The sequence below is a fragment of the Bison bison genome, unplaced genomic scaffold, assembly GCF_000754665.1.
Source record: "Bison bison bison isolate TAMUID 2011002044 unplaced genomic scaffold, Bison_UMD1.0 scf7180017864032, whole genome shotgun sequence".
In the NCBI taxonomy this organism is placed as follows: domain Eukaryota; kingdom Metazoa; phylum Chordata; class Mammalia; order Artiodactyla; family Bovidae; genus Bison; species Bison bison.
Window position 1 is genome coordinate 5,176,628 of NW_011494604.1, and position 24,803 is coordinate 5,201,430.

The 24,803-nt window shown below is 36.3% G+C and overlaps 1 protein-coding gene across 6 annotated transcripts in view; it reads right to left on the bottom strand.

Annotated features, from left to right (window-relative positions):
• Positions 1–446: 446 nt before the first annotated feature.
• The window catches only part of DLG1 (discs, large homolog 1 (Drosophila)), a 275,289-nt gene continuing 250,932 nt past the window's right edge, over positions 447–24,803 (bottom strand). For all 6 annotated transcript variants that reach the window (XM_010834376.1, XM_010834377.1, XM_010834380.1 and 3 more), the window contains 5 exons: positions 24,030–24,131; positions 18,459–18,631; positions 9,572–9,681; positions 3,497–3,588; positions 447–2,292 (listed from right to left, as the gene is read on the bottom strand). In XM_010834376.1, the coding sequence (XP_010832678.1) occupies positions 2,186–2,292; positions 3,497–3,588; positions 9,572–9,681; positions 18,459–18,631; positions 24,030–24,131 (584 nt within the window). In that variant the 3' untranslated portion in view covers positions 447–2,185. The remainder of the gene's footprint in view (positions 2,293–3,496; positions 3,589–9,571; positions 9,682–18,458; positions 18,632–24,029; positions 24,132–24,803) is intronic.

A 24,803-nucleotide genomic window follows, 5' to 3' on the forward strand; every position in this document is an offset into this window, starting at 1 on the left:
TACTTTTATTAATAATTCTATACAATCTAGAAAGGTGCACACAAGTTAGTATCCTCTTCCCCCCAAAAAAATCACTTAATGAGGACATTCAGAAAGCAATACATTTAACACATAAATGGCATCATTTTATAACCTCCTGATAGTTTACATTCAACCAGTAAATGCTGCAAAATGGCCTAGGCTGGGTCCTGCTATAAGATGATTTCTGGGGCTCTGGAGATCAAATGACAACAGCAGTCTTCGGATATATTTATGTTTGGTAACAACTTACTATATTCAGCATGTAACACCTATGGTATATATTTCAACGTGTTAACATATTCAATTCCAAAATCTACCTAACAATCCTTGAATTCTGTTTACAAATTATGTGATGCCCCAAATTGTCCCCAAAATGCTAGCTTGTAAAATAATTTTTTCTTTTGTAATACAAGACACATTTAACATACAGATTTTACAATAAAGTTTATTAGCTGTTCTCCTCTTTCTCATAAATGGAATGGATAACGTCAATAATTCTTTACAAACCAGTATGCATTTAAGAAACTGTAATGAGGAGGCTGTCAAAAACACATATTCAATAAACAACTCCAAAAAAAGCCATGGGAAGCCAAACAGTATTACAAAAGACCAGAGAAACTGATTTCTGAAATTGTTATCTACTTTTCACTAAAATTTCTTAATTGCTCACCATGAAGATCTGTGCAACTCTACGGCAGAGCAGCTACAAGAGATGAAAGGTGTGCAGTCTGAGGGGAAAACACTCATACACATGAGGCTTTTGCCTATGAATAAAGAAGAACTGGAAAGAGGTGGAGACCAAATCCAAAACCAATGACAGAACAACAGTAACAACGAAAAATCACCCCCCTGAAAAAACACCCCCCACAAAAAACCAACCAGGAACCATCTGAAAACTTTTATAGAAAAGAGGAGAACATGCCCATGTTTTTACTTATAACCTAATTTCCCTAAAGGTTTCTTTCCATACCACCATACTCTCATTTTCACTTCACATGATTAAGGAAGATAGTCTAATCAATTAATATTTAATTTAAAAACCAAACAAAAAGAGTAGGTGGCTAAAGAAAAAATATATTTTAAATATACATATATATGTTTGTGTGTGTGTGTGCAACTATGTAAAGAAAATAATTCCCATAGTTACAGAGTTTAAAGAAAGTTTTATATATATTTATATATATATATTTTATTATAACAAAATAGTCAGTTATTGTGGGTAAAATATTCATTAAAATCTGACCTCTAAGAATGCATTTAAAGTTTTAGACTACTTACTGGACTTCTTTCCCACTGCCATAATGAATACTACATCACCACTGTAATGTCTGTTTTGTATTTATGTCCATGAAATCTTCTCAACCTTATGTGTAAAAGGTGAGCTCCTCAAGCACCTAAACATGGCCTCAATTCAGAAAATGTGATGATCATTATGTATGAACAACTTTTGTAGGACACTATATTGTTGCACAAGTAGATTAAAAACATTTAAACACTGTTATTCCTAGCAAATCTACTGGGAGGAAAAAAAACAAACTTCAAATAATAGAAGACTTTAAGAAGAACGCTTATGAAAAATGAATATTCCTTGTGAAATTATTAGTTAACTCATATTAATTTTGAAATTAAGAGATATATTTCTGTTATTTATCTGTATGAAATATTTGCTTTGATAACAAGAGTCAATTGAGAAAAGGACTTGAGAGTTAACATATTGGCCAAACCATGCTATTAAAGTTAAGCGTGCATTGTTGCTCAAAATTCACTAAATCATTGATTAAAACCACTTTTCTTTCATTTATGTTGAAATTTGGAAAGAATGTATATAAAGCTTTTCTGAAAATCTCTTAAAGTTACTTTCCCTTAAACATTAAGGAATTTTACCACAATTACCCCATCTCCTGAAATCCTATTAATAGCTGGTCAGGCCATTCCATCTTCAGCTGTGAAAAATGGCCACAAACCAACAGTGACATGAAATAATACCGATAGTACAACTTGAGGGAGACACTAAGACATCAAAAATAAGTGCAACTGCAGACCATGATGAGTGGGATATGATTCAACAAGAAAGAAGTAATGAAGACAGGCTCAAGAAGGAAAGGACAAAGAAGTGTTGCAGAAAATGAGACTGTGGAAAAGAGAAATAGAGAAATATCAGTCCTCATAACTTTTCTTTTGCTGGAACCCAAATGTAAGGACCAGACTGTTCTTCTATGATCTGCTTCACTTGGTTGTAAATGTCTTCCAGCGTATCTCCCTGCACAATAGCTGTAATGACAGAATCAGAAACCTCCATTAATTGCTTATCTTCACCATTACAATTATTTGTAAAATAACCAGAATCACTTATTCAGGAAGAAATACTATTTATGTATTGTTTAACTAGTAAAAAGCTCATTTTATTAATTTTCCTATTCGTAAAATGGAAAACATTTTATTTCAAAAGTTTATCAAAAAGCAAGACTTGATGATTTTTACTTTGTACAATTGGGAAATAGACACTGAAGTAATTAGAGGCAAAAGAACAGCTATCTGCAACTTACTCTTAAATGTTTCATAAAAAAGTATAAATGTGGTAAAATGTTAGCGGTGGTGGAATATGAGTATATGTAAGTGCTGGTACTATTCTTGTGATTTTTCTGTTAAGTCTGAAATTATTAAAAAATCCTTAACAAAAAAATACTTGGGTTAAAATTCCATGATACTTAATGGTACTTATTAATAATATGAACACAAAATATAAGTTAATCATTATTTCAAGCAAATAATTAACAACAAAAACCTACCCAAAGATACCTAAGGAATAACTTGAATAAAATTTGGGAATTGAATTTGGCAACTGCTCTCTACTCTTCTCTTTCTAAACAAATATCTTAAAAATGGATCAAAATTTATACAGGATAAGAGAAAAATCAGTATCGTAAGAAGAAATCAACTCTGAATGTTTCCCTCTGGTCAGTATGAGTTATTCCTATACATGCTGTCCTTATCAACAACCTGCTGCTGCTGCTGCTAAGTCGCTTCAGTCGTGTCCGACTCTGTGTGGCTCCATAGACAGAAGCCCACCAGGCTCCCCCATCCCTGGGATTCTCCAGGCAAGAATACTGGAGTGGGTTGCCATTTCCTTCTCCAATGCATGAAAGTGAAAAGTGAAAGGGAAGTCGCTCAGTCGTGCCCGACTCTTCGCAACCCCATGGACTACAGCCTGTCAGGCTCCTCTATCCATGGGATTTTCCAGGCAAGAGTACTGGAGTGGGGTGCCATTGCCTTCTCCGTATCAACAACCTAAGATACACTAGTTTTCAAGATTCTTCATCACTACAACCTAGATTAGATGAATTATTCTGAAAATGATAGCACTTATTATTACTACTGGTAACTGTGGACATAGTTCAAAATTTATTTCATTGAGTCAATTCTTATGGCCCCAAAGCAAAATTCTAACATACAAACATCTACACATAATGCCAACCTGTGAAATGTTCAGTAAATTCTTGTTCCAGTTTCATGGCTCTCTCAAATGTCTTTCTGGCTTGTTCTTCTGTCAGACGCTTATTCATTTCCCTAGGCAAATAAATTTAGAAATTAATAATTACATTGTAATACTTCTGAAAAAGGGTGACAAAGGAGAGAAGACATATATAAAATCATGAAAAGCTGAGACCTGTTGAGAAATGTAATGTAATTGCAAACTGTATTCGGTCACTGACCATGTAGCTTTGTATCTGGAATGACAGAAGGGTTTCAACACTTTCTTACATTAGTTCGGGACAGCCAAAAAAACCCAAACATTAATTTGTCAGTTTTGACTGTGATGAAAATCTCATATTAAAATATGACTTACAGATCTACTTACCAATTTATAAGGTAGTAAAGGGGATACATGAACACATTAAATAATACCATGAGAAGGCAATCAGCAAAATAGTCTGGGTCAAACTGCTGAGTAAGTGAGTTGGTTTCTTCAACAAAGAAACAGAAAAAATGAAAAGATGGGAGGGAGAATCTGTAGATCAAAAGACTTAACAAACTGTCATGAATAGACTTTGTTTGGAACTTGATTCAAACAAACTGAAAAAACATAAACTTAAGAAACAAGAAAATATGATCTGATGCTATCAAGGAACTACTGTTTCAGTATGACATCACAGTGATTTTTTTTTTTTAAGTACAAAATAATTTATTATAGCATTATATAGGTTGGCATTATTTTACAGTGAATTCTTTTCTCTCAACAATTATGAATCTAAATATACACTTAGCGTGAAGGAAAATAATTTTAGTTAGAACAGTTTCTCTAAATAAAATCTCTTTTGAATTTATATTTGTCTCGAAAGGAAGTATTAATGTTACAGACATATTTATATGGTTCTGAAAAAAACATATTCAATGATACTATTACTGTTTTCTGTACAAGATAGAACAAAAGCTGCTGCTGCTGCTAAGTCGCTTCAGTCGTGTCCGACTCTGCGACCCCATAGACGGCAGCCCACCAGGCTCCCCCGTCACTGGGATTCTCCAGGCAAGAACACTGGAGTGCGTTGCCATTTCCTTATCCACACAGTGATGTTTTTAACAAGAAATTTTATCTTTCAAATACATATAAAGATGTAAGGATGAAATCATACAATGTCTGGGATTTGTTTCAAAATAATCTGGAGTGGAGGGTTAAGGAGGTGTTGGGATAGATAAACAAGATTAATTGTAGGTGATAATTATATTACAGCTGGATGATGGATATATGAAAGTTTGTTCCCAACTTGAGAGAAAGCTTTCAATGTTTCACCTTCAAATATGACATCTGCTTTGATATTCTGTAGATAACTTTCATCAGATTATGGCACCCCACTCCAGTACTCTTGCCTGAAAAAATCCCATGGACAGAGGAGCCTGGTAGGCTGCAGTCCACGGGGTCTCGAAGAGTCGGACACGACTGAGCGACTTCACTTTTACTTTTGATATTCTGTAGATGACTTTCATCAGATTAAGGAAAATTCCCTTTTATTCATAGTTTACAAAATGGTTTTGTCATGAATAAATGTTAATTTTACCAAATGCTTTTTTTACATTAAAATGACCTTTTACTAAAATCTTTTTTTTGGGGGGGGGGGGCTCGGAATGTGCTGTGCAGCTTGTGGGATCTTAATTCCCCAGCCAGGGACTGAAACTGAACCTGGGTCACCACAGGAAATCACCAAGTCCTAATCACTAGACTGCCAGGAGAATTCCTGTAAAATTGTTAATGTGGTACACTCCACTGACTTTTTAAAAAACTGAAGTATTGCTGATTTAAAATGCTCTTAGTTTTAGGTGCAAAGTGATTCTGTTTTATCTATATGTGTACATATATTCTTTTCATATATATAAATACTTTTTCAGATTCTTTTCCATTTTATGTTATTACAAGATACTAAATATAGTTCTCTGTGCTGTATAGTAGGTCCCTGGTGTTTATCTATTTTATATATAGTAGCGTGTACCTCGGAGAAGGCAATGGCACCCCACTCCAGTACTCTTGCCTGGAAAATCCCATGGATGGAGGAGCCTGGTAGGCTGCAGTCCATGGGGTTGCTAAGAGTCGGACACAACTGGGTGACTTCACTTTCACTTTTCACTTTCGTGCACTGGAGGAGGAAATGGCAACCCACTCCAGTGTTCTTGCCTGGAGAATCCCAGGGACGGTGGGGCCTGGTGGGCTGCAGTCTGTGGGGTCGCACAGAGTCGGACACGACTGAAGCGACTTAGCAGTAGCAACAGCAGCGTGTACCTATTAATCCTTCAATTCCTAATTCATTTTTCCATCTCCCCTTTGGTAATAATCATGTTTGTTTTCTATAATACACTGATTTTTTAAAATTACTTTAAAAATTGTGGTAAAGGGGCTTCTCTGGTGGTTCAGATGATAAAAAATCCACCTGCAATGCAGGAGACCCAGGTTGGATCTCTGGGTCCAATATCATATGGTCATCTGATTTTTAATATGTTGAGAAAGTCCCATACTATTTTCTACAGCAGCTGTACCATTTTATATTCCCACCTACACAAGAGTTCCAGTTTTCCCACACCCTTGGCAGCATGTATTTTCTGCCTTTTGACGGTAGCCATGGTAATTGGTGTGAGGTGGTACGTCACTGTAGTTTTGATTTGTATTTCCCTACTGATTAGTGATGCCAGGCACCTTTTAATGTGCTTACTGGCCATTTGTTTATCTCTCCTCTTTGGAGAAATGAATCTATTCAAGTCCTATCCCCATTTTTGAATTGAGTTTTATGTTGTTGTTGAGTTTTAGTTTTCTATATATTGTGGATTTTAATCTGTTATCAGATCTATGATTTACAAATATTTTCTCCCATTCTATGGATTACCTTTTTATTCTGTGGGTAGTGTCTTTTGATATAAAAAGCTTTAAGCAGTCACGAAGTCTAACCCAACCTCCCTTTTTTCTTTTGTTACCTGTGTCTTTGGTGTCATATCTAAGAAATCACTGCCAAATCCAATGTTGTGAAGCTTCTGTCCTATGTTTCATTCTAAGAGTTTTACTGTCTTATGTTTAGGGCCTTGATCCATTTTTAGCTGACTTTTGTATGTAGTGTTAGGTAAGGGTCCACCTTCATTCTTTTGCATGTGGATACGAAGCTTTCGTGGCATCATCTGTTAAACAGACTATCCTTTCCATTTTTTTTTTAAAAGATTTTTGTTTGACATGGACCATTTTTAAAGTATTTACTGAATTTGTTACAATACTGCTTCTGTTTTATGTTTTGGTTTTTTAGCTATAAGGCATATGGGATCTTGGTTCTACAATCAGGGATTGAACCTGCACCCCCTGCACTGGCAGATGCTGACCCCTGAACAAGGCTGGGGTTAGGGATGCCAACCCTCCACACAGTCAGCCCTCCATATACTTGGTTCCTCTGTATCCATACTTCCACATCCACACAGTCAACTGTAGGCTGAGTAGTACTGCAGTATTTACTACTGAAAGAAGACCCATGTTTAAGTAGACCCATTGGAAGGACTGATCAATAGTTTGGCCACCTGATGCAAAGAGCTGACTCATTAGAAAAGACCCTGACAGTGGGAAAGATTGAAGGCAGGTGGAGAAGGGGATGGCAGAGGAAGAGATGATTGGATGGCATCACCGACGAGATGGACATGAGTTTGAGCAGGCTCCGGGAATTGGTGAAGAACAGGGAAGCCTGGCGTGCTGTAGTCCATGGGGTGGCAATAAGTCGGACAGAACTGAACTGATGCAGTTCAAACCTGCGATGTTCAAGGATGAACTGTAGTCACATCAGAGAAATTCTGCAAGTCCCAATTGTTGTCTAGGTGGGGAGATGAATTCCTGGTGCTTCCTACTCCAGCTTCTCTCTGCCTCTATCATGGATTAATCTCAAATGTGAATCTAGCCTTGCATTCCTTAAATAAACTCAACTTGGCTGTTATATTTTATCTTATAAAAACTGCTGGATTCAATTTGCTCATATTTTGGTAAGGATTTCTGCATCTATATTCATGGTAAGACTGGTCTGTCAGTTTCATTTCTTGTGAAGTATCTGACAGATTTTGGTATTAAATTAATGCCTATAAAATTAGTTGAAGAATCTTTTTAAGACTAGTATTGCTTCCTAGTTTTTGGTAGAATTCAGTAAGTTCTCTTGGCTCAGTGTTTTATTTGTAGGAAGGCTTTCCATAATAGAGTTAAGTTCTTTAGTAATACAGGCCTAGATTCTTTTTTTCCTTTTCTATTTCTTCAGATCTTTTAAAGTGTAATTCTCTAACAGAAGACAAATATCATAAATGAGTTTTCAACAACTTACGCTTACCTGTATATCCAGTACCTAGACTGAGATAGAGCACATTACCTCGGCACCTAGGAATCTGAGTATCTTCACTCCAGTCACCAACCAACCCTCAAAGAGTAACCTCTATTTGATTTTTATAATGATTAAATTTGGGGCCATGGAATATACTTATACTTTCAGGTCTGGATTTTTGTTTCACTCAAATTATATTTATCAGATTCTTCTATACTTTTGTGTGTGGTTAGAGACTGTTCATTCCCATTAATGTAGAATATTTCATTGTGTGAATATGTTATAATTCACGTACATATGATGGGCATTTGGATAATTTCAAGTTTCTGGTTATTTAGTATAGTATTTCTGTCTAATCTAGTACTTGTCTTTGTAAACACAGGTAAACATTTCTGTTGAGTGTATATCTAGAAATGAGACTTTTGGGTCCTAAGTAATGTATATGTTCAGCTTTAGGAGATACTGTAAACAGTTTACCAATGTGGATATACCAATTTACACTCCTACTGTGCTACTCAAGGTGCAAAGCAAAGGTATAAATGTATCTTACTAATGGAGTAAAACTTTAACTTTTATGAATGTCCCTCTTTATCTCTAGTAATACTTCTAACTTGAAGTATACTTTGAAAGTAGCATAAACCAGCTTTAATTTGTGGGTTTTCCACGGTATATCCTTTTTTCCCCTTCTCTCTCAGCCTTTTCACAGACTAATAATTAAAGTCTGTCATATGACTGATGGGTTTTCCCAAATATTTCCCAAATACACTTTCCCAAAATATGACACTTTGGTATAATGAACATTTTAAGTTGAAGGAATGTGTAAATGACAGGTGCAGGAGGGACTCTCTGACCTTTCTCTGAAGCAAAAGACCCTCACGTGAGAGGTGACCTCCCTATATCTAAAGAAAAGCAGCATCCTTATCCCTGAAGAGAGGGAAGCTGAAAGAATTTGAATGAACAAGCCTTACTAAGTTTCCACCAGGTTACTACTCTTAAGTCATATCCTCTGGTCCTATCAAATTTCCCCATCACTCTCCACTCTTCATCTAACCTAGTATAAAAGTGTTCAGGTTTAACTATTTCTTTGAGTTTTCATTTCCTTATGAAGCATCCTATGTGACCGTAAAATGTAGATTTGCACGCTTTTCTCCTGTTAATTTGTCTTTTGTTAGAGGCCCAGCTGAGAACCTAGAGAAGTAAAAGGTAAAGATATTTTTCCTTTTCTACAAAAGTAACATATAGTTATTTATTTTTCATTCTTCTGACAATTTTTGTCTTTTAATTGGACCACTTAGGCTAGCATTTAATTAATTAAACATTTGGGTTAATTTATACTATCTTACTATCTGTATATCATGTTTCTATTTGCTCATTCCCCTCTTTTAGTATTTATTTAAATTCTATTTTTTGTCCTCTATTAGATAAAGTTATATATTATTTGATTCTCTTTATCAGAGCTGCACCATCTAATTAAATAGTAGTAGATCCATGTGATTAAACTTAAAAATTCCAATGTTACTTAATACATAGTATATTAATGTTGATTATGATAGTATCGCGAGTGCTTATTTAATCCTCATGACAACCCTCTGAAGTGGATATACTATTATTATCTGCATTTTACAGACAAAGGAATTGAGATGCAAAAAGGGTAAGTAAATTTTCCAATCTAGTAAGTAACAGAGACTGGATTTGTACTTAGAGGCTGTGCCTTAGGAATTTATACTTACATGATATTTTCCATGGATTTGGGTTTAATAAAAATGGAGATTGGGTAAAGTTGTGCAATCTGTAATCTCTTTATGGCATTTCCAGACACATCAAGGATACAGTGTTTGCCCTAAAATAGAGGGGATAGAGAAGAAAAATAAGTGAACCAAGTATTTTCAATTATATCACAAGTATATTTCCTAGAAATACAAAATCTTAATTATTATGTTTGGATTCTGTTCACTTTAAGCAAATCTGTCATTTCTATTATGAAGACAATGTATAATGACTATAGATAGTTAATTTTCCATTCTCAAACATTACATTTAAAAAGGAATAAAAACGCAGTTTCCACAGACCAGTAATCTCTCAAAATGGCAACAAATATGGGGTTCCTGTCTTTTATTTTGCTGAGAAAGGGTACTAAAATATATCCTAAGGTTACCATCTTATCATAATCATTTTATAAAAGAATATATGATCAAACAAGAAGGTAAAAGCCTAAGATAAAGAAGACTTTTTAAAACTGCATATATATTACCACTATCCTATCCTATTTTTCATCTTGATGGGGAGCAGTGAAAACTTTATCACAAACTAGAACATTTGAAAACCCCAGTTCTGAATTTAAGAAACTTTCCTGACTTACTTAAATTCACTGCCAAAGGCCATTAAGGTTTTTAGTAAAGAGGAGTATTTCCATGTTAAATAGGGTCCCTGGTGGCTCAGCTGGTAAAGAATCTGCCTGCAATGCAGGAGACCCTGGTTCAATTCCTGGATCAGGAAGATTCGCTGGAGAAGGGATAGGCTACCCACTCCAGTATTCTTGGGCTTCCCTGGTGGCTCAGCTGGTAAAGAATCTGCCCGCAATGTGGGAGACCTGGGTTCCATCCCTGGGTTGGGAAGATTCCCTGGAGAAGGGAAAGGCTACCCACTCCGGTATTCTGGCCTGGAGAATTCCATGAACTGTATAGTCCGTGGGGTTGCAGAGTAGGACATGACTTAGCAACTTTCACTAACCACATATGTTGAAGATTTTTGTCCCTTCCCTTGGCTCAGATGGTAAAGTGTCTGCCAGCAGTGCAGGACACCCGGGTTTGATCCCTGGGTTGGGAAGATCCCGTGGAGAAGGAAATGGCAATCCACGCCAGGACTCTTGCCTGGAAAATTCCATGGACGGAGGAGCCTGGTAGGCTATAGTCCTTGGGATTGCAGAGTCAGACACAACTGAGCGACTTCACTTTCACTTCTAATTTATCAAACAGATTTTATTATAACATTTCCCTGGTGGCTGAGACAGTAAAGAATCCACTTGCAATGCGGGAGACCTGGGTTCAATCCCTGGATTGGGAAGATCCCCAGAAGATGAAATGGCAACCCATTCCAGTATTCTTGCCTGGAGAATCCCTGTGGACAGAGGAGCCTAGAGGGCTACAGTCCATGGGGTCACAAAGAGTTGAACATGACTGAAATGACTTAGCACTAAAATCAGGTACTCCCCCATAATGCATCTTGAAATCTAAGGGCTTGAATCCAGTTCAATGAATGGTAATTTCAATTTAGTAGGAATATTTAAAATAAAAAAAAAATTAATATTGTATGAATACTTCAGACACACAGAAAAATAAATAACAGACATACATGTACCCACCACCCACTTTTATTAAATATTAGTTTTACCTGATTGCTTAGAAATTAAAAAACTTTACACTGAAACATTAATATTATATCTTATTTGCTTTATTTTATCCCTCTCTATTTACGTATACAAATTGTAGACATAACAACTTCTTTACTCCTTACTTCCTGAACTCAATAACATCTCTTACATAACCACAGTACAATTTCAGTTGGTCATCTAGTATCGTTTACCACAAAAGGAAAAAAAAAGTTCTTGCTCTACGGCCAGTCCAGGACAACACATTGCATTTAGTTGTAATGTGTCTTTAGTCTCTGTCCAGCTGGCACAATTCTTTAGTCTCTTTCATGATCTTGATATTTCTGATAGTACTGAATATTTTTTTCAGAGAATATGCCTCAACCTGGGTTTGCCTAATGTTTCTCATCAGATGGCAGGTACACATTTTTGACAGCAACAGTACAGAAAAGATGTTGCATCTTTCTCAGTCCATCATGCTCAGTCCAGGAAGCATATGATGTCTACTAGTGATTTTAATACTTTTCTTTAGTGATGTTAATTAAAAAAAATTTTTTTAAATTTATTTCTGGTTGTGCTGGGTCTCTGTTGCTGTATGCAGGTTTTTTTTTCCTCTAGTTGTGGCAAATGGGGCTACTCTTCATAATGGTGTTTGGGCTTCTCACTACAGTGGCTTTTCTTGTTGCAGAGTACAGGCTCTACGGTGTGGGTTCAATAGTTGTGGCATGAGGGCTTAGTTTGCTCCATGGCATGTGGGATCTTCCAATCCAAGGATCGAATACATGTCTCTTGCACTGACTGACAGATTTCTAACCACAAGACCACCAGGGAAATCCTGATGTTAATTCCGATCACTTTTTAAAGGTTTTGTCTGCCAGATTTCACCACTGTAAGATTACTATTTCCCTTTTATAATTGATAAGTATTTTGGGGAAGGATATGTTGAAATTATGTAAATATCCTGTTTCTCATCAGATAGTAATTAATTCACTCAATAATTTTAGCATACACTGGTGACTCTTGCCTTAAACAGTTATTATGGTAGTTGTCAAGAGAGATCTAACTCCATTACTCCCTCTAACTTTTATTAGTAGACATTAATAATGTAAGGTAAAGCTTCCCTTACATCCACTTATTTATTTATTCATGTATTTACTTATACCATTGTGAACTCTTAGATTCTTATTCTCTGTGTATCATTTTAATATTTTAATTTTTCCAAACTTGGCCACTGGGGACTTTACAGGTTGACTTCAGTGTCTTTCTGGAATACTTGTATCATTCTTTAAGCACTTCCTTAGTTTTTTGCATAGCAAAATGTTCTAGGCTGATCTTGTACTTTCGCAATGGAATCAGCCATAATACTAATGAGTTCTGGATCTTTTTAATGGAGGATAGTATTTAGAAAACAAGATCTGCTGCTGCTGCTGCTAAGTTGCTTCAGTTGTGTCCGACTCTGTGCGACCCCATAGACGGAAGCCCACCAGGCTCCCCCATCCCTGGGATTCTCCAGGCAAGAATACTGGAGTGGGTTGCCATTTCCTTCTCCAATGCATGAAAGTGAAAAGTGAAAGTGAAGTCGCTCAGTCGTGTCCAACTCTTAGTGACCCCGTGGACTTCAGCCTACCAGGCTCCTCCATCCATGGGATTTTCCAGGCAAGAGTACTGGAGTGGGGTGCCATAGGTATTACTGAGAGTCATCATTTTTAGGCCTTCTTTGTGGACAGAGCAAGAAAATACATACACACATTTGTATTTTCTATATCTACTATATTAAGATATATGGATTTACATTCATATCTCTAATTCCAATCCAATTATCACAGTTTATTCTATCCTTATTTCTAAAATCCCTGCATTGACAGTGAGAAATCTAGCTCCCATGAACTGTAAATATATTATTTGCTCAACTCTAAAACATATATTAGTTTCAGACCTATTATCCCATACCACTCTGAAAAACAAACCTACTAGAGTTCAGTATTTGTTCACAGGTTTTCTATTTTTAGCCTATCTTCAAAGATTATTGGGATTAAGACTTTTCCCCTTCCCTTCCCCTCTTCAATGAAGTTATTTGAAAATTAATTTAAAAATAACTATTTGAAATAGTTAGATTAGATTTAGTTTGTTCATATATCATTCTGCTTTCTCCTATCTTCTCTTTTTATTGTTTGAATATACAAAACGTTAACATAGTGCTAAAGTCAAAATTATACAAAAAGGTATACTTGGAGAATTGCTACACCTCTACCCATTCTTCCTCAATCCCTCTCTCTCATCCTTTCCAATCCTCCCTCTGTAGGTAACTCATCTTAGGCTTATCATTAAAAAAATTTTTTTTTAATCTTACTTCTGTGTGAATTATTTATATCTTTTGTCTATTTTCTGTTAGATTTTGGTCTTTAGTCCCTCAATTTTTAAGTGTGTTTAATATTTTGAGAATATCACCCCTTGGCTTGCAGGCTTTTTATCAGTTGTTTTGTGACACTGGGGATGGTGTTTTATATTAGTTTTTGAAAAAATTTCTTTGCAAGCCAAAGTCTTTTTATTTTCATATGGTTAGAATTTATCAGTCTTTTATTGCATCTGAATATTGATTTATGGTTAAAAAATCTTTCCTATGCCCAGGTTATATTTTCTTCTATTATTGTTGCTTTGTCTCTAAGTCGTGTCTGACTCTTTTGCGACCCCATGGACTGCAGCCTGCCAGGCTCCTCTGTCCACGGGATTTCCCAGGCAAGAACACTGGAGTGGCTTGCCATTTTCTTCTCTGGGGGATCTTCCCGACCTAGGGACTGAACCCATGTCTCCTGCATGGCAGGTGGGTTGTTTACCACTGAGCAACCAGGGAAGCCTGTCAACTTTATTAGAGCCAATTTTTGCATATGGTGTGAAGTATGGTTCTAATGTATCTTTTCTTCAGTTGTTCTATTAAAAAGTCCATTATTAAAAGCCCCAGTGACTTGAGATTGCACCTTTATCATATACTGTATTTTCATATGTATTTGGGTCTTTCCTGGATTTTCTTTTCTTTGGATCTACTCAACTCTTTGTCCTACTCATGGGCCATGCTGCTGCTGCTAAGTCGCTTCAGTCATGAGCACACTGTTTTAGTTAAGAATTCACAGTATCCTTTAATATCTGGTACGGCTAGAATCTCTTGTAGCTTTTTTTTTGTGTGTTGTCCTGGCTTCTTATACGAACTTCAATTCAATTTCTTTAACTTCATAAAAAACCTGGCAGTCATTTTTATCAGGATTGTGTTTATATATAAATTAGCTTAGAACTGGCAACTTTATAATGTTGAATTGTCATAGCTAAGAATAAGGGATGTCTTTTTATTTGTTCAAGTCTAATACTCTTCTAGGAGTGTTTTACAGATTTCCTCATATAAGTCAGAATATTTCTCATTAAGTTCACTAAGTATTTTACATTCTATTTCCTCTATTATAAATATGGTTTTCTCTATCATCTTCTGATTACTATTCATGTAAAACCTATTAATCTCTGCAGATTAATTTTATAAGCTACCTTACTCTAGCTTTTTTATGTCTTTGATTTTATAGTCTTTAATTTTATAGTAAATTTATATTTTATCAAATAAATTTTATAATAGATTTTTTATGGTATATTCTTGCCTGGAGAATCCCGTGGACAGAGGAGCCTGGTGGGCTGCTGTCCATGGGGTTGCACGGAGTCGGACACAACTGAAGCGACTTTGCATGCACGCATTGGAGAAGGAAATGGCAACCCACTCCAGTGTTCTTGCCTGGAGAATCCCAGGGATGGAGAAGCCTGGTGGGCTGCCATCTGTGGGGTCACACAGAGTTGGATATGACTGAAGCGACTTAGCAGCAGCAGGAATACTATAATATCTGAAAACAGAGACAGTTTTCTTTCCAATTATTATGCCTCTGATTGATCTGTATTGTGTAATAGCACTGACAATACCTTGAGTAGTAGTAGAGACGGACGTCCTTGCCTTCCTCCTCATCATAATGGCACTGTCTCAGTGTTCTTCCCATTAAGGATTTAAAATGAAGATTATCAATCCATCCATCTCAATCTTTTTCCTTTTACTCTTTAAAAAATAATAATCTCTATGTTTTTGAGATTTCTTCCTCCAGGCAGAGGTAATGAATTTTACCAAATGCTTTTCAGGCATCTATGAATATATTTTTTTCTCTTTAGATCTGTTAATGTAATAGATTACATTAATGGATTTCCTAATATTGAGCTGACTTTAAATAGCTTTAATTCCACTTGGTCATGGTATATTATTTTTGCAATGTGGTACTGGATTCTGTTTATTAAGATATTTAATACTTCTGTATTAGTATTTATCAGTAAGATTGGTCTGTAATTTTCACTGTCTTCATCAGGTTTAGATATCAATATTAGATTTGCTTCATAAAAAGAATGCTCTTGAATGGTATTTATAGAGCTTTAGGATGATCTAACCTTTCAAGATTTGTTAAAATTCCCCCATGAAGTCATCTGGACCTTATGCTTTTTGTGGGAGAGTTCCTTGATTAACTTGCTCTATTTCTTCTAAAGACTTTTTCTTCTATAACTCTTTTCATCCCTAATAGGTCAATTTTGGTAAACTGTATTTTTCCAGGAAATTATCCATTTCAACCAAGTTTTGAACTTTATTTATATAAAGATATTCAGCATGTGATTTCATACTATTTCAGGTGGTTCAGTGGTAAAGAATCCACCTGCCAATGAAGGAGATGCAAGAGACATGGATTTGATCCCTGGGTTGGGAAGATCTCCTGGAGTAGGAAATAGCAACCCACTCCAGTATTCTTGCTTGGAAAATTCCACAGATAGAGGAACCTGGTAGGCTATAGTCCATGGGTTCGCAAACAGCTGGATGTGACTGAGGATGTGCACACGCAAGCTATGGAACAGGAAAACAACCAGAGACAATGTAGTCACATTTAAGAGGTACTTTTATTTTAGCCAAATTAAGGGTATTAAGGAGCATACTGGGCAACCCAGCTGGTGCAGTAGTAAAAAATCTGCCTGTCAATATAGGAGATGCAAAATATGTGGGTTTGATCCCTTGGTTGGGAAGATCCCCCTGGAGTAGGAAAGAGCAACACACAATACTGTATAAGTACAATATTATAGAAGTTTCTGGTATAAAACATAGTGATTCATACATTTTAAAGGTTATATTCTATTTATAGTTATTATATTCCTTGTGCTGTACTATATCTCCTCATAGTTTATTTTATTATACCTATGCCTGTTTTTAGGTTAATGAAAACATAAAATACATTTATAAAAACACAAAATATGTATCAATAATCTATTTAGGCTGTTTTATGTTAATTAAAGTTTATATAAATAGTGTCTGCTGCTGCTAAGTCGCTTCAGTTGTGTCCGACTCTGTTCGACCCCATAGACGGAAACCCACCAGGCTCCCCTGTCCCTGGGATTCTCCAGGCAAGAACACTGGAGTGGGCTGCCATTTCCTTCTCCAATGCAGGAAAGTGAAAAGTGAAAGTGAAGTTGCTCAGTCGTGTCCGACTCTTAGTGACCCCATGGACTGCAGCCTACCAGGCTCCTCCATCCATGGGATTTTCCAGGCAAGAGTACTGGAGTGGGGTGCCATTGCCTTCTCCGTAAATAGTGTCATCCTGTATATATCTTTTACAACTTTATTGACTTACAATTTTGAGATTTATTAATGTGGCTACACACAATTAGTCGATATTCTAGTTTATTCACTTTAGCTGCTGCATCCTACTGCATGCATAAATAATTATTCATTCTCCTTTGCTGAGTCTAATTTTTCACTACTGTAAAGTTCTACTATGCATATCATTACACATACTTAGATATCAAAACCTCTACTTAGATATCAAAAAGTAGAATTTCTGAGTCACAGGTTGTATACATTTATTTGGTATTGCCAAATTATTCTCAAATGAAGTTCTATTCATTTTACCCCCCTTTAATAATATCTAATAGGATTTTCTATTTTCCCAAATTCCTATCATCACTGAACATGTCCATTTTTATGATTTTTAAACTAATTAGAATTAGCTCTAATTATTAGTTCTAATTAAGAATTAATCAAACCTCTTAGTAGAAAAAGGAGCACTAAGAGATGGAAAACTGAGATGCTGAATTACTGCTGTATTTTTGTAGATATCTCATGACTAAATCTTAAACTACTATATAGTTTTGAAGGTATAAAATACTTTGTTGATGTTTATTCTCTAGGCCCAAAAATTATTTAAGTCAAGCAGCACACGTGGAGCACACTGTTTTGACTTTACCATTAAGACTGCTTTAACCCAAGGTCAATATATCATCAGGCTGCTTTCAAAAAATCTGTTGCTGTTACAGTGTTATTGAGAATTTCCATTCTGTCTTTTATTAAATGACCATTCAGGGGAAATTTTTGTCTAGTCTCAGTACCAAGAGCAACTCACACTTATCTTGAACATCTGGTTCATTTTTATTGATGGACATTGCTGATCTTAGCTTCTTAATTATGCTAGATGTTGGAAAGCTAGAGCTACACAAAAGGTCAATCTCTAGCAAATGGACAGGACCTCAAAATAATCACCCACCCCTCTTCAAGAGGGGGCTTCCCAAGTGGCTCAGTGGTAAAGAATCCACCTGTGAATACAGGAGTTGCAGGAGACGCAGGTTTGATCTCTGGGTCAGGAAGATCCCTTGGAGAAGGAAACGGGAGCCCACTCCAGTATTCTTGCCTAGAAAAATTCCACGGACAGGGGAGCCAGGTGGGCTGCAGTCCATAGGGTCGCAAAGAGTTGGACATGACCAAGTACACGTGACACAGGCCTCTTAAGAAAGACTTATGTTATCATTTCTATCCTTATTTTCCCAGTTGATCTTTTTTTGTGTGTGTGTCAGGGCCTGGGTTTCACCTCCCCACATGGAGAAGCGGGCAGTGAGCTAAGGCCCCTAGTGGCTCTGGGTGCTGAATCTCACCTGTGGCCATGGCCAAAGTCAAACGTGATTTTCAACCAACAATGACTGTTGATCTTCTTAATCTACTTTATCTTACATATTTTTCTAAAATTAACCTAAATGTTAATATTTAGTTGAATAAATTTATAACACTGCTTAAACTAATCAATGCTGCAACATGCACCTACATTTTTTCATAAACATGAATTAAAAGTTTCTATCTCATCATTCTTTCATACTGTCAAAGGTGTATATGATTAGAAATTTCATTCTGAGATCACTTTGATACTTACCTTTTCTGCTACTTCTCGCACAGACTGAACACTTGTTCCATACAGATGGTTATTATACTGGCCAGCTTCAATGAATTTATGTTCCTGGATATCTTTTTCCATTTGTTCTCTTGAAGTCACAAAATGATAATCTCTTCCATCCACCTCATAATCTCGTTTTGGTCTAGTTGTATCTTTAATAAAAAAGAACTTGAAGTGTTTAATATTAAAAGGCACAAGAAATCCATTTGCTACTTGAAGAACTGTTTTGTAAAGTTCAGTGTAACAGAGATTGCAAGTGACAATAATATGAAGGATGGAGGAATAATTAATAAAGTAAATATAAACCACTAAACAATGGTAATGTGTTGCCATATCACTCTACTGAGCCCCCGAAATTATATGCAATTCTTTTATATTGTTAGATTAATTATGTTTCTGTTATGGATTGTGATTATAATTAGCTTTTATTTTTTATCTGGTTATTGACTGTAAAGACTGATAAACACCTTTTACTATTGTGATTATGTAACTATTATTCACTTAATACCACCGTATTATGACTGGTCAACAGAAAATAACAGAATTCTCTATCATTAAAACTACCATTTAACATAAAACCATGTAATTTTTAAAATCCATATGGATATTCGAATTTTCTGAAAAATACAAATGCTCAGGTATTGATTTTTTCCTCCAAGGCTCCAGATGTGCTTTTAACAAGCATCCATGTTTAAAAACAACTGGACTATACAATGATTTTTTACTTTTATCTAGTTTGTTCACTGTTTCTACTTCATATTCAGTACTCCCATTTCGTTTAGTTTGTTTTCCAAATTTTCCATGTCTTTTCTTGTTCTTCTTTCTCAAGACTTTATCAAAGGTAGTAGGAAAGCTTTTGTACACACACACACACACATATAAATAATATGGTACATATAATATATATATATTAGAAAACTTATGAATTTTTGCCTAGCTAAAAAATTTATGACATTTTAATTCCACTTGTGTGACTTCGTATGATTGAGAATGCTAGATTTCTAATTTATATTCTCTCAAAATTTGATATAATTCCATGTATTTTGGCATCTAATATTACTGCTAAAAGTCTAGAAAGTTTATTATCTTGGTGATTTAAAAAAAAAAAAATTTGAATGAGACTTGAAACTTCTAATCCAATTCTGAGAATAAATACTATGTTGTAAAAAAAAAACACAACCCCCTCACCCCAGGAAACAAATAGTATACAGTGATACAGTATTATTAACTAAAGTGCAGATTTTGTTCATAATTTCACAAGATTTTATGCTAGTGTCCATTAAATAATGGATCTTATTCAAAATTCCACATTGTATTTAGTTGCACTGAGCATCTTCAGCTGCATGCAACAAATTCTGGTAAAATTTTTATTCTGTTACATATATTTTCTAACTTTCCTTGTTATGGTTTCTTAGATACACCCATCATTTAAAAATGGACAACTTCCAAATACATCGAATCTTTAAAGTATCTTTTAAAAAAATTTATTGGAGTATATAGTTGATTTAAAATTTTGTGTTAGTTTCTGCTGTATAGAAAGGTGACTCAGTTATACATATATCCACTCTTTATAGATTCTTTACCCATATTCGTCATTATAGAGTACTGTGTAGACTTCCTTGTGCTACACAATAGGTCCTTATTAGTTATCTAGTTATAGATAACTAATATATATATTAGTTTATATCTGTTGTAATTGGTATTTTGTTCTGTACTTGGTATTTCTCAGCCATTTGTCCACCAGTTACTCCTATGGTCCTATGATGCATCTTCTGAAAATTAATAATGAGCAATATTTTGAAGCAAGGTTTCACGCTTAACTGTGATGTAACAGTTTATGCCAGCATATGCTCTAAATCTGGAGGATGGTGATACATTTGATAGGAGACAGTATTCAGATTGGGCTTCCCTCGTGGCTCAGTGGTAAAGAATCTGCCTGAAAGGCAGGAGACACAGGTTTGATCCCTGGGTCGAGAAGATCCCCTGGAGAAAGTCATGGCAACCCACTCCAGTATTCTTGCCTAGAGAATCCCATGGACAGAGAGCCTGAAAGGCTGCAGTCCATGGGGTTGCTAAGAGTCGGACACAACTGAAAGACTTCACTTTCACTTTCAAGCAAGTAGCATGTATCTGCTAATTCTAAACTCCTAATTAATCCCTCCCCTACCTCTTTTCCCTTTGGTAACTATAGATTTGTTTTCTATGTCTGTGAGCCTGCTTCCATTCTGTAAACAGATTCATTTGTATCATTTTTTTTTTTTACATCCCACATATAAGCGGTATCATACATTGGTTTTTCTTTGTATGCCTTAAAACTCAGTATGACAATCTCTAGGTCTATTCATGTTGCTGCAAATGGCATTATTTCACTCTTTTTATGGCAGGGTAATACTCCATTGTATATATGTACATCTTAGAAGAGAGCCTGGTGGGCTGCAGTCCATGGGGTCACTGGGAGTCGGACATGACTGAGCGACTTCACTTTCACTTTCATGCATTGGAGAAGGAAATGGCAACCCACTCCAGTGTTCTTGCCTGGAGAATCCCAGGGACGGGGGAGCCTAGTGGGCTTCCATCTATGGGGTCGCACAGAGTCGGACACGACTGAAGCGACTTAGCAGCAGCAGTAGCAGTGATACAGAATTCTATTATTTTCTGTTGACCAATCATGATACAATGGTATTAATAGTTACATAATCACAATAGTAAAAGATGTTTATCAGTTTTCACAATCGATAACCAGACAATAAAAGAGATAATTACAATTGCAAGCCATAATGGAAACATCTTTAACCTAATAATATAAAATAATTACATACAATTTGGGGGGTTAAGTAGAGTGATGTGGTTAGTAGAAGTGCATACATGCACATGTTCTCATCTGCCCAGCCCATCTAGGTCTTTTGGTTGTTTCATTTAATCCATTCAGAGTTAAGGTAATTGTCCATATGTATGATTCTTTATCCATTTTCTTAATTGTTTTGGATTTATTTTTTGTAGGTCTTGTCCTTGTCTTGGGTTTCCTGCCTAGAGAAGTTCCTTTAGTGTTTGTCGTAAAGCTGGGTTTGGTATTGAATTTTCTTAACTTTTGCTTGCCTAGAAAGCTTTTGATTTCTCTGTCAAATCTGAATGAGAATCTTGCTGGGTAGAGTATTCTTGGTTGTAGGTTCTTCCCTTTCATCGCTTTAAATATACTGTGCCATTTTCTTCTGCCATAGAGAGTTTCTGTTGAGATACCAGCTGATAACCTTATGGGAATTGCCCTGTATGTTATTTGTCATTTTCCCCTTTTTGCTTTTAATATTTTGTCTTTAATTTCTGTCAGTTTGACTACTATGTGTCTTGGTGTATTCCTCCTTGAGTTTATCCTGCCTGGGACTCTCTGTGCTTCTTGGACTTGGCTATTTCCTTTCCCACTTTAGGGAAGCTTTTGGCTATTATCTCTTCAAATATTTTCTCAGGTCCTTTCTCTCTCTTTCTCCTCCTTCTGGGACCCTTATAATGTGAATGGTGGTGTGTTTAATGCTGTCTCAGAGGTCTCTTAGGCTTTTTATTTTTTCCTATACTCTGTTCTGCAGCAGTGATTTTCACCATTGTGTACTATAGGTCACTTATCTGTTCTGCATCAGTTATTCTGCTATTGATTCCTTCTAGTGTATTGTTCATTTTCATTTGTTCTTTCTGCTGCTGCTAAGTCGCTTCAGTCATGTCCGACTCTTCGCGACCCCACAGATGGCAGCCCACCAGGCTCCCAAGTCCATGGGACTCTCCAGGCAAGAGTACTGGAGTGGGGTGCCATTGCCTTCACTGGTTTGTTCTTTCTAGGTCTTTGGTAAACATTTCTTGAATCTTCTCAATCTTTGCCTCCATTCTTTTCCCGAGATCCTAGATCATCTCCACTATCATTATTCTGAATTCTTTTTCTGGAAGGTTGCCCATCACCACTTCATTCATGTGTTTTTCTGGGGTTTTACCTTGTCCCTTCATATGGGACAAAACCCTCTGCTTTTTCATCCTGGTTAACTTTCTGTGATGTGGTTTTGTTTCTAGCTGCTGTGGGATTGTAATTATTCTCGCTTCTACTGTCTGCCCTCTGGTGAATGAGGCTAAGAGGCTTGTATAGGCTTCCTGATGGGAGGGACTGGTGGTGGGAAAAACTGAGTCTTGCTCTGGTGGGCAGGGCTGTGCTCAGTAAAACTTCAATCCAATTATCTACTGATGGGTGGGGCTGTGCTCCCTCCCTATTAGTTGTTTGACTTAAGCCCTGGGGTTTATAGGCTCTATGGGTTAATGGCAACTTTCCAAGAGGACTTACACCAAAGGGCCCCCCTAGGACTGCTCCTGCCAGTGCCTCTGTCCCTATGGCAAGCCACTGCTGACTCACACCTCCACAGGAGACCCTCCAACACTAGCAGGTAGGCTTGGTTCAGTCTCCTGTGGAGTCACTGCTCCTTTCCCCTGGGTCTTGGCGTGTACAAGATTTTGTTTGTGTCCTCCAAGAGTGCAGTCTCTGTTTCCCCTAGTCTGTAATCAAATTCCACTGGCCTTCAAAGTCAGACTGCCTGGCGATTCCCAGTCCCTTTGCTGGATGTGCAGGCTGCAAATCCTGACAGGAGGCTCAGAACTGTCACAACAGGAGGAGAACTTCTTTGGTACTACTGTTCTCTAGATTGTGGGTGGGCCACCCAGCAGGTATGGGATTTGATTTTATTGTGTTTGCACCTCTCCCACCATCTTGTTGCAGCTTCTTTGTCTTTGGACATGGATTATCTTTTTTTGGTGGGTTCCAGTGTCCTGTTGAATGTTGTTCAATAGCTAGTTGTAATTTTAGTGCTCTTGCAGGAGGAGATGAGTGCATGTACTTCTACTTAACTATCTTTGATATTAATTTCTCACTTAAATGTTTTCTTCTCTACAATCACCGTCTGTGTTTTTTCAGTCTTCTAACTGTAATGAGGCTTTCAATGGCTAGGTCAAAGATCTCTATTGGTAAATGTCACACTACACTTGAAAATATGTGCTTATTTTCAAATATCTTTTGATACTGATTTTTAACATAATTTCACAGTGGTAACAGGACAGACTCTGTATGATTTCAGTTTCATTAGACCACAAATTTTTTCTGTACCTGTTTTATGTCCCTGGATATGTTCCAGTGTCTCCTAGTTTATAGTTTATGGGAACCTGAATAGAATTTGCTTCCCACTATAGTGTGAAAACTATATAAATCTTAATAATGTTGAATTGGTTATAGTGCTTTTGAGGTCTACTACATTCTTCTACTTTTCTGTATATTTACTGTATTAATTTTTGAGAGTTTGCTATTGAAACTCCAACTAAAAATCTTAATTTATCTAGTAAAAAAATAATTGTAATATTAATAGTGAAACTATATATAACTTTGTTCTGTATTTACCAAGTCTCCTATAAATGCGTTTCATACTTTCATAATTTAAAAAATAAAAAAGAGGAAAAAAAAGGTAATGCTTACTCTGACCACACAGTGACAAAATGTTAAGAACACTAAGAATTTTTATGTGAGTTACTCACGAGGAACACATGATCCGAATTTGTCAGGAAATTCTGAGATCAGGTCATCATTTATCCTGTCTTTCATAGGTCCCAATATGATCACTGGTCGAGTATAATTAACTATAAAAATAAACTGCATGTTAAAAGGAATAAACACTCAACAAACATCTATGTATTTTTACTAGAAAACGAAAGTATCCTTATGAAGAATTTCCTTTCTTTCTCTACCAATGATGCTCAACTTGATAGTTTCCAAACATTTATTAAAATCTTAAACTTCAATCTGTTTGAAGTCAAGTTCGTAACTGTTAGTGTCACTCAGGTCTGCAACTATGACTACATGGACTGTAGCCTGCAGGCTCCTCTGTCCACGGAATTCTCCAGGCAAGAATACTGGAGTGGGTAGCCATTCCCTTCTCCAGGGGATCTTCCTGACCCAGGGATCGAACCCAAGTCTTCTGCATTGCAGACAGATTCTTTACCATCTGAGCCACTAGGGAAGCTCTGTTTGAAGTCATACACTTAGATAAATTTTACCAAGTTAAACCCAGCATTTTAGTAGATAACGTTTCTATACATTGTTAACATCATCTCATTACAAATGAGAAAACACAGTACAGTGTTTTACTGATCCTTTCTGAAGCAATAACTGCAAGGAAGCAGATCAAAGAAGGGCAAAAAAGAAATGTGGTATAATCAGAGTAGTCATCTAGAATGATGATCTAATAGAAGTATAAACACTGGATTGTAAGGGATCATGCTGGAAGCAGGGAGACTGGCAGTGAAAATTAG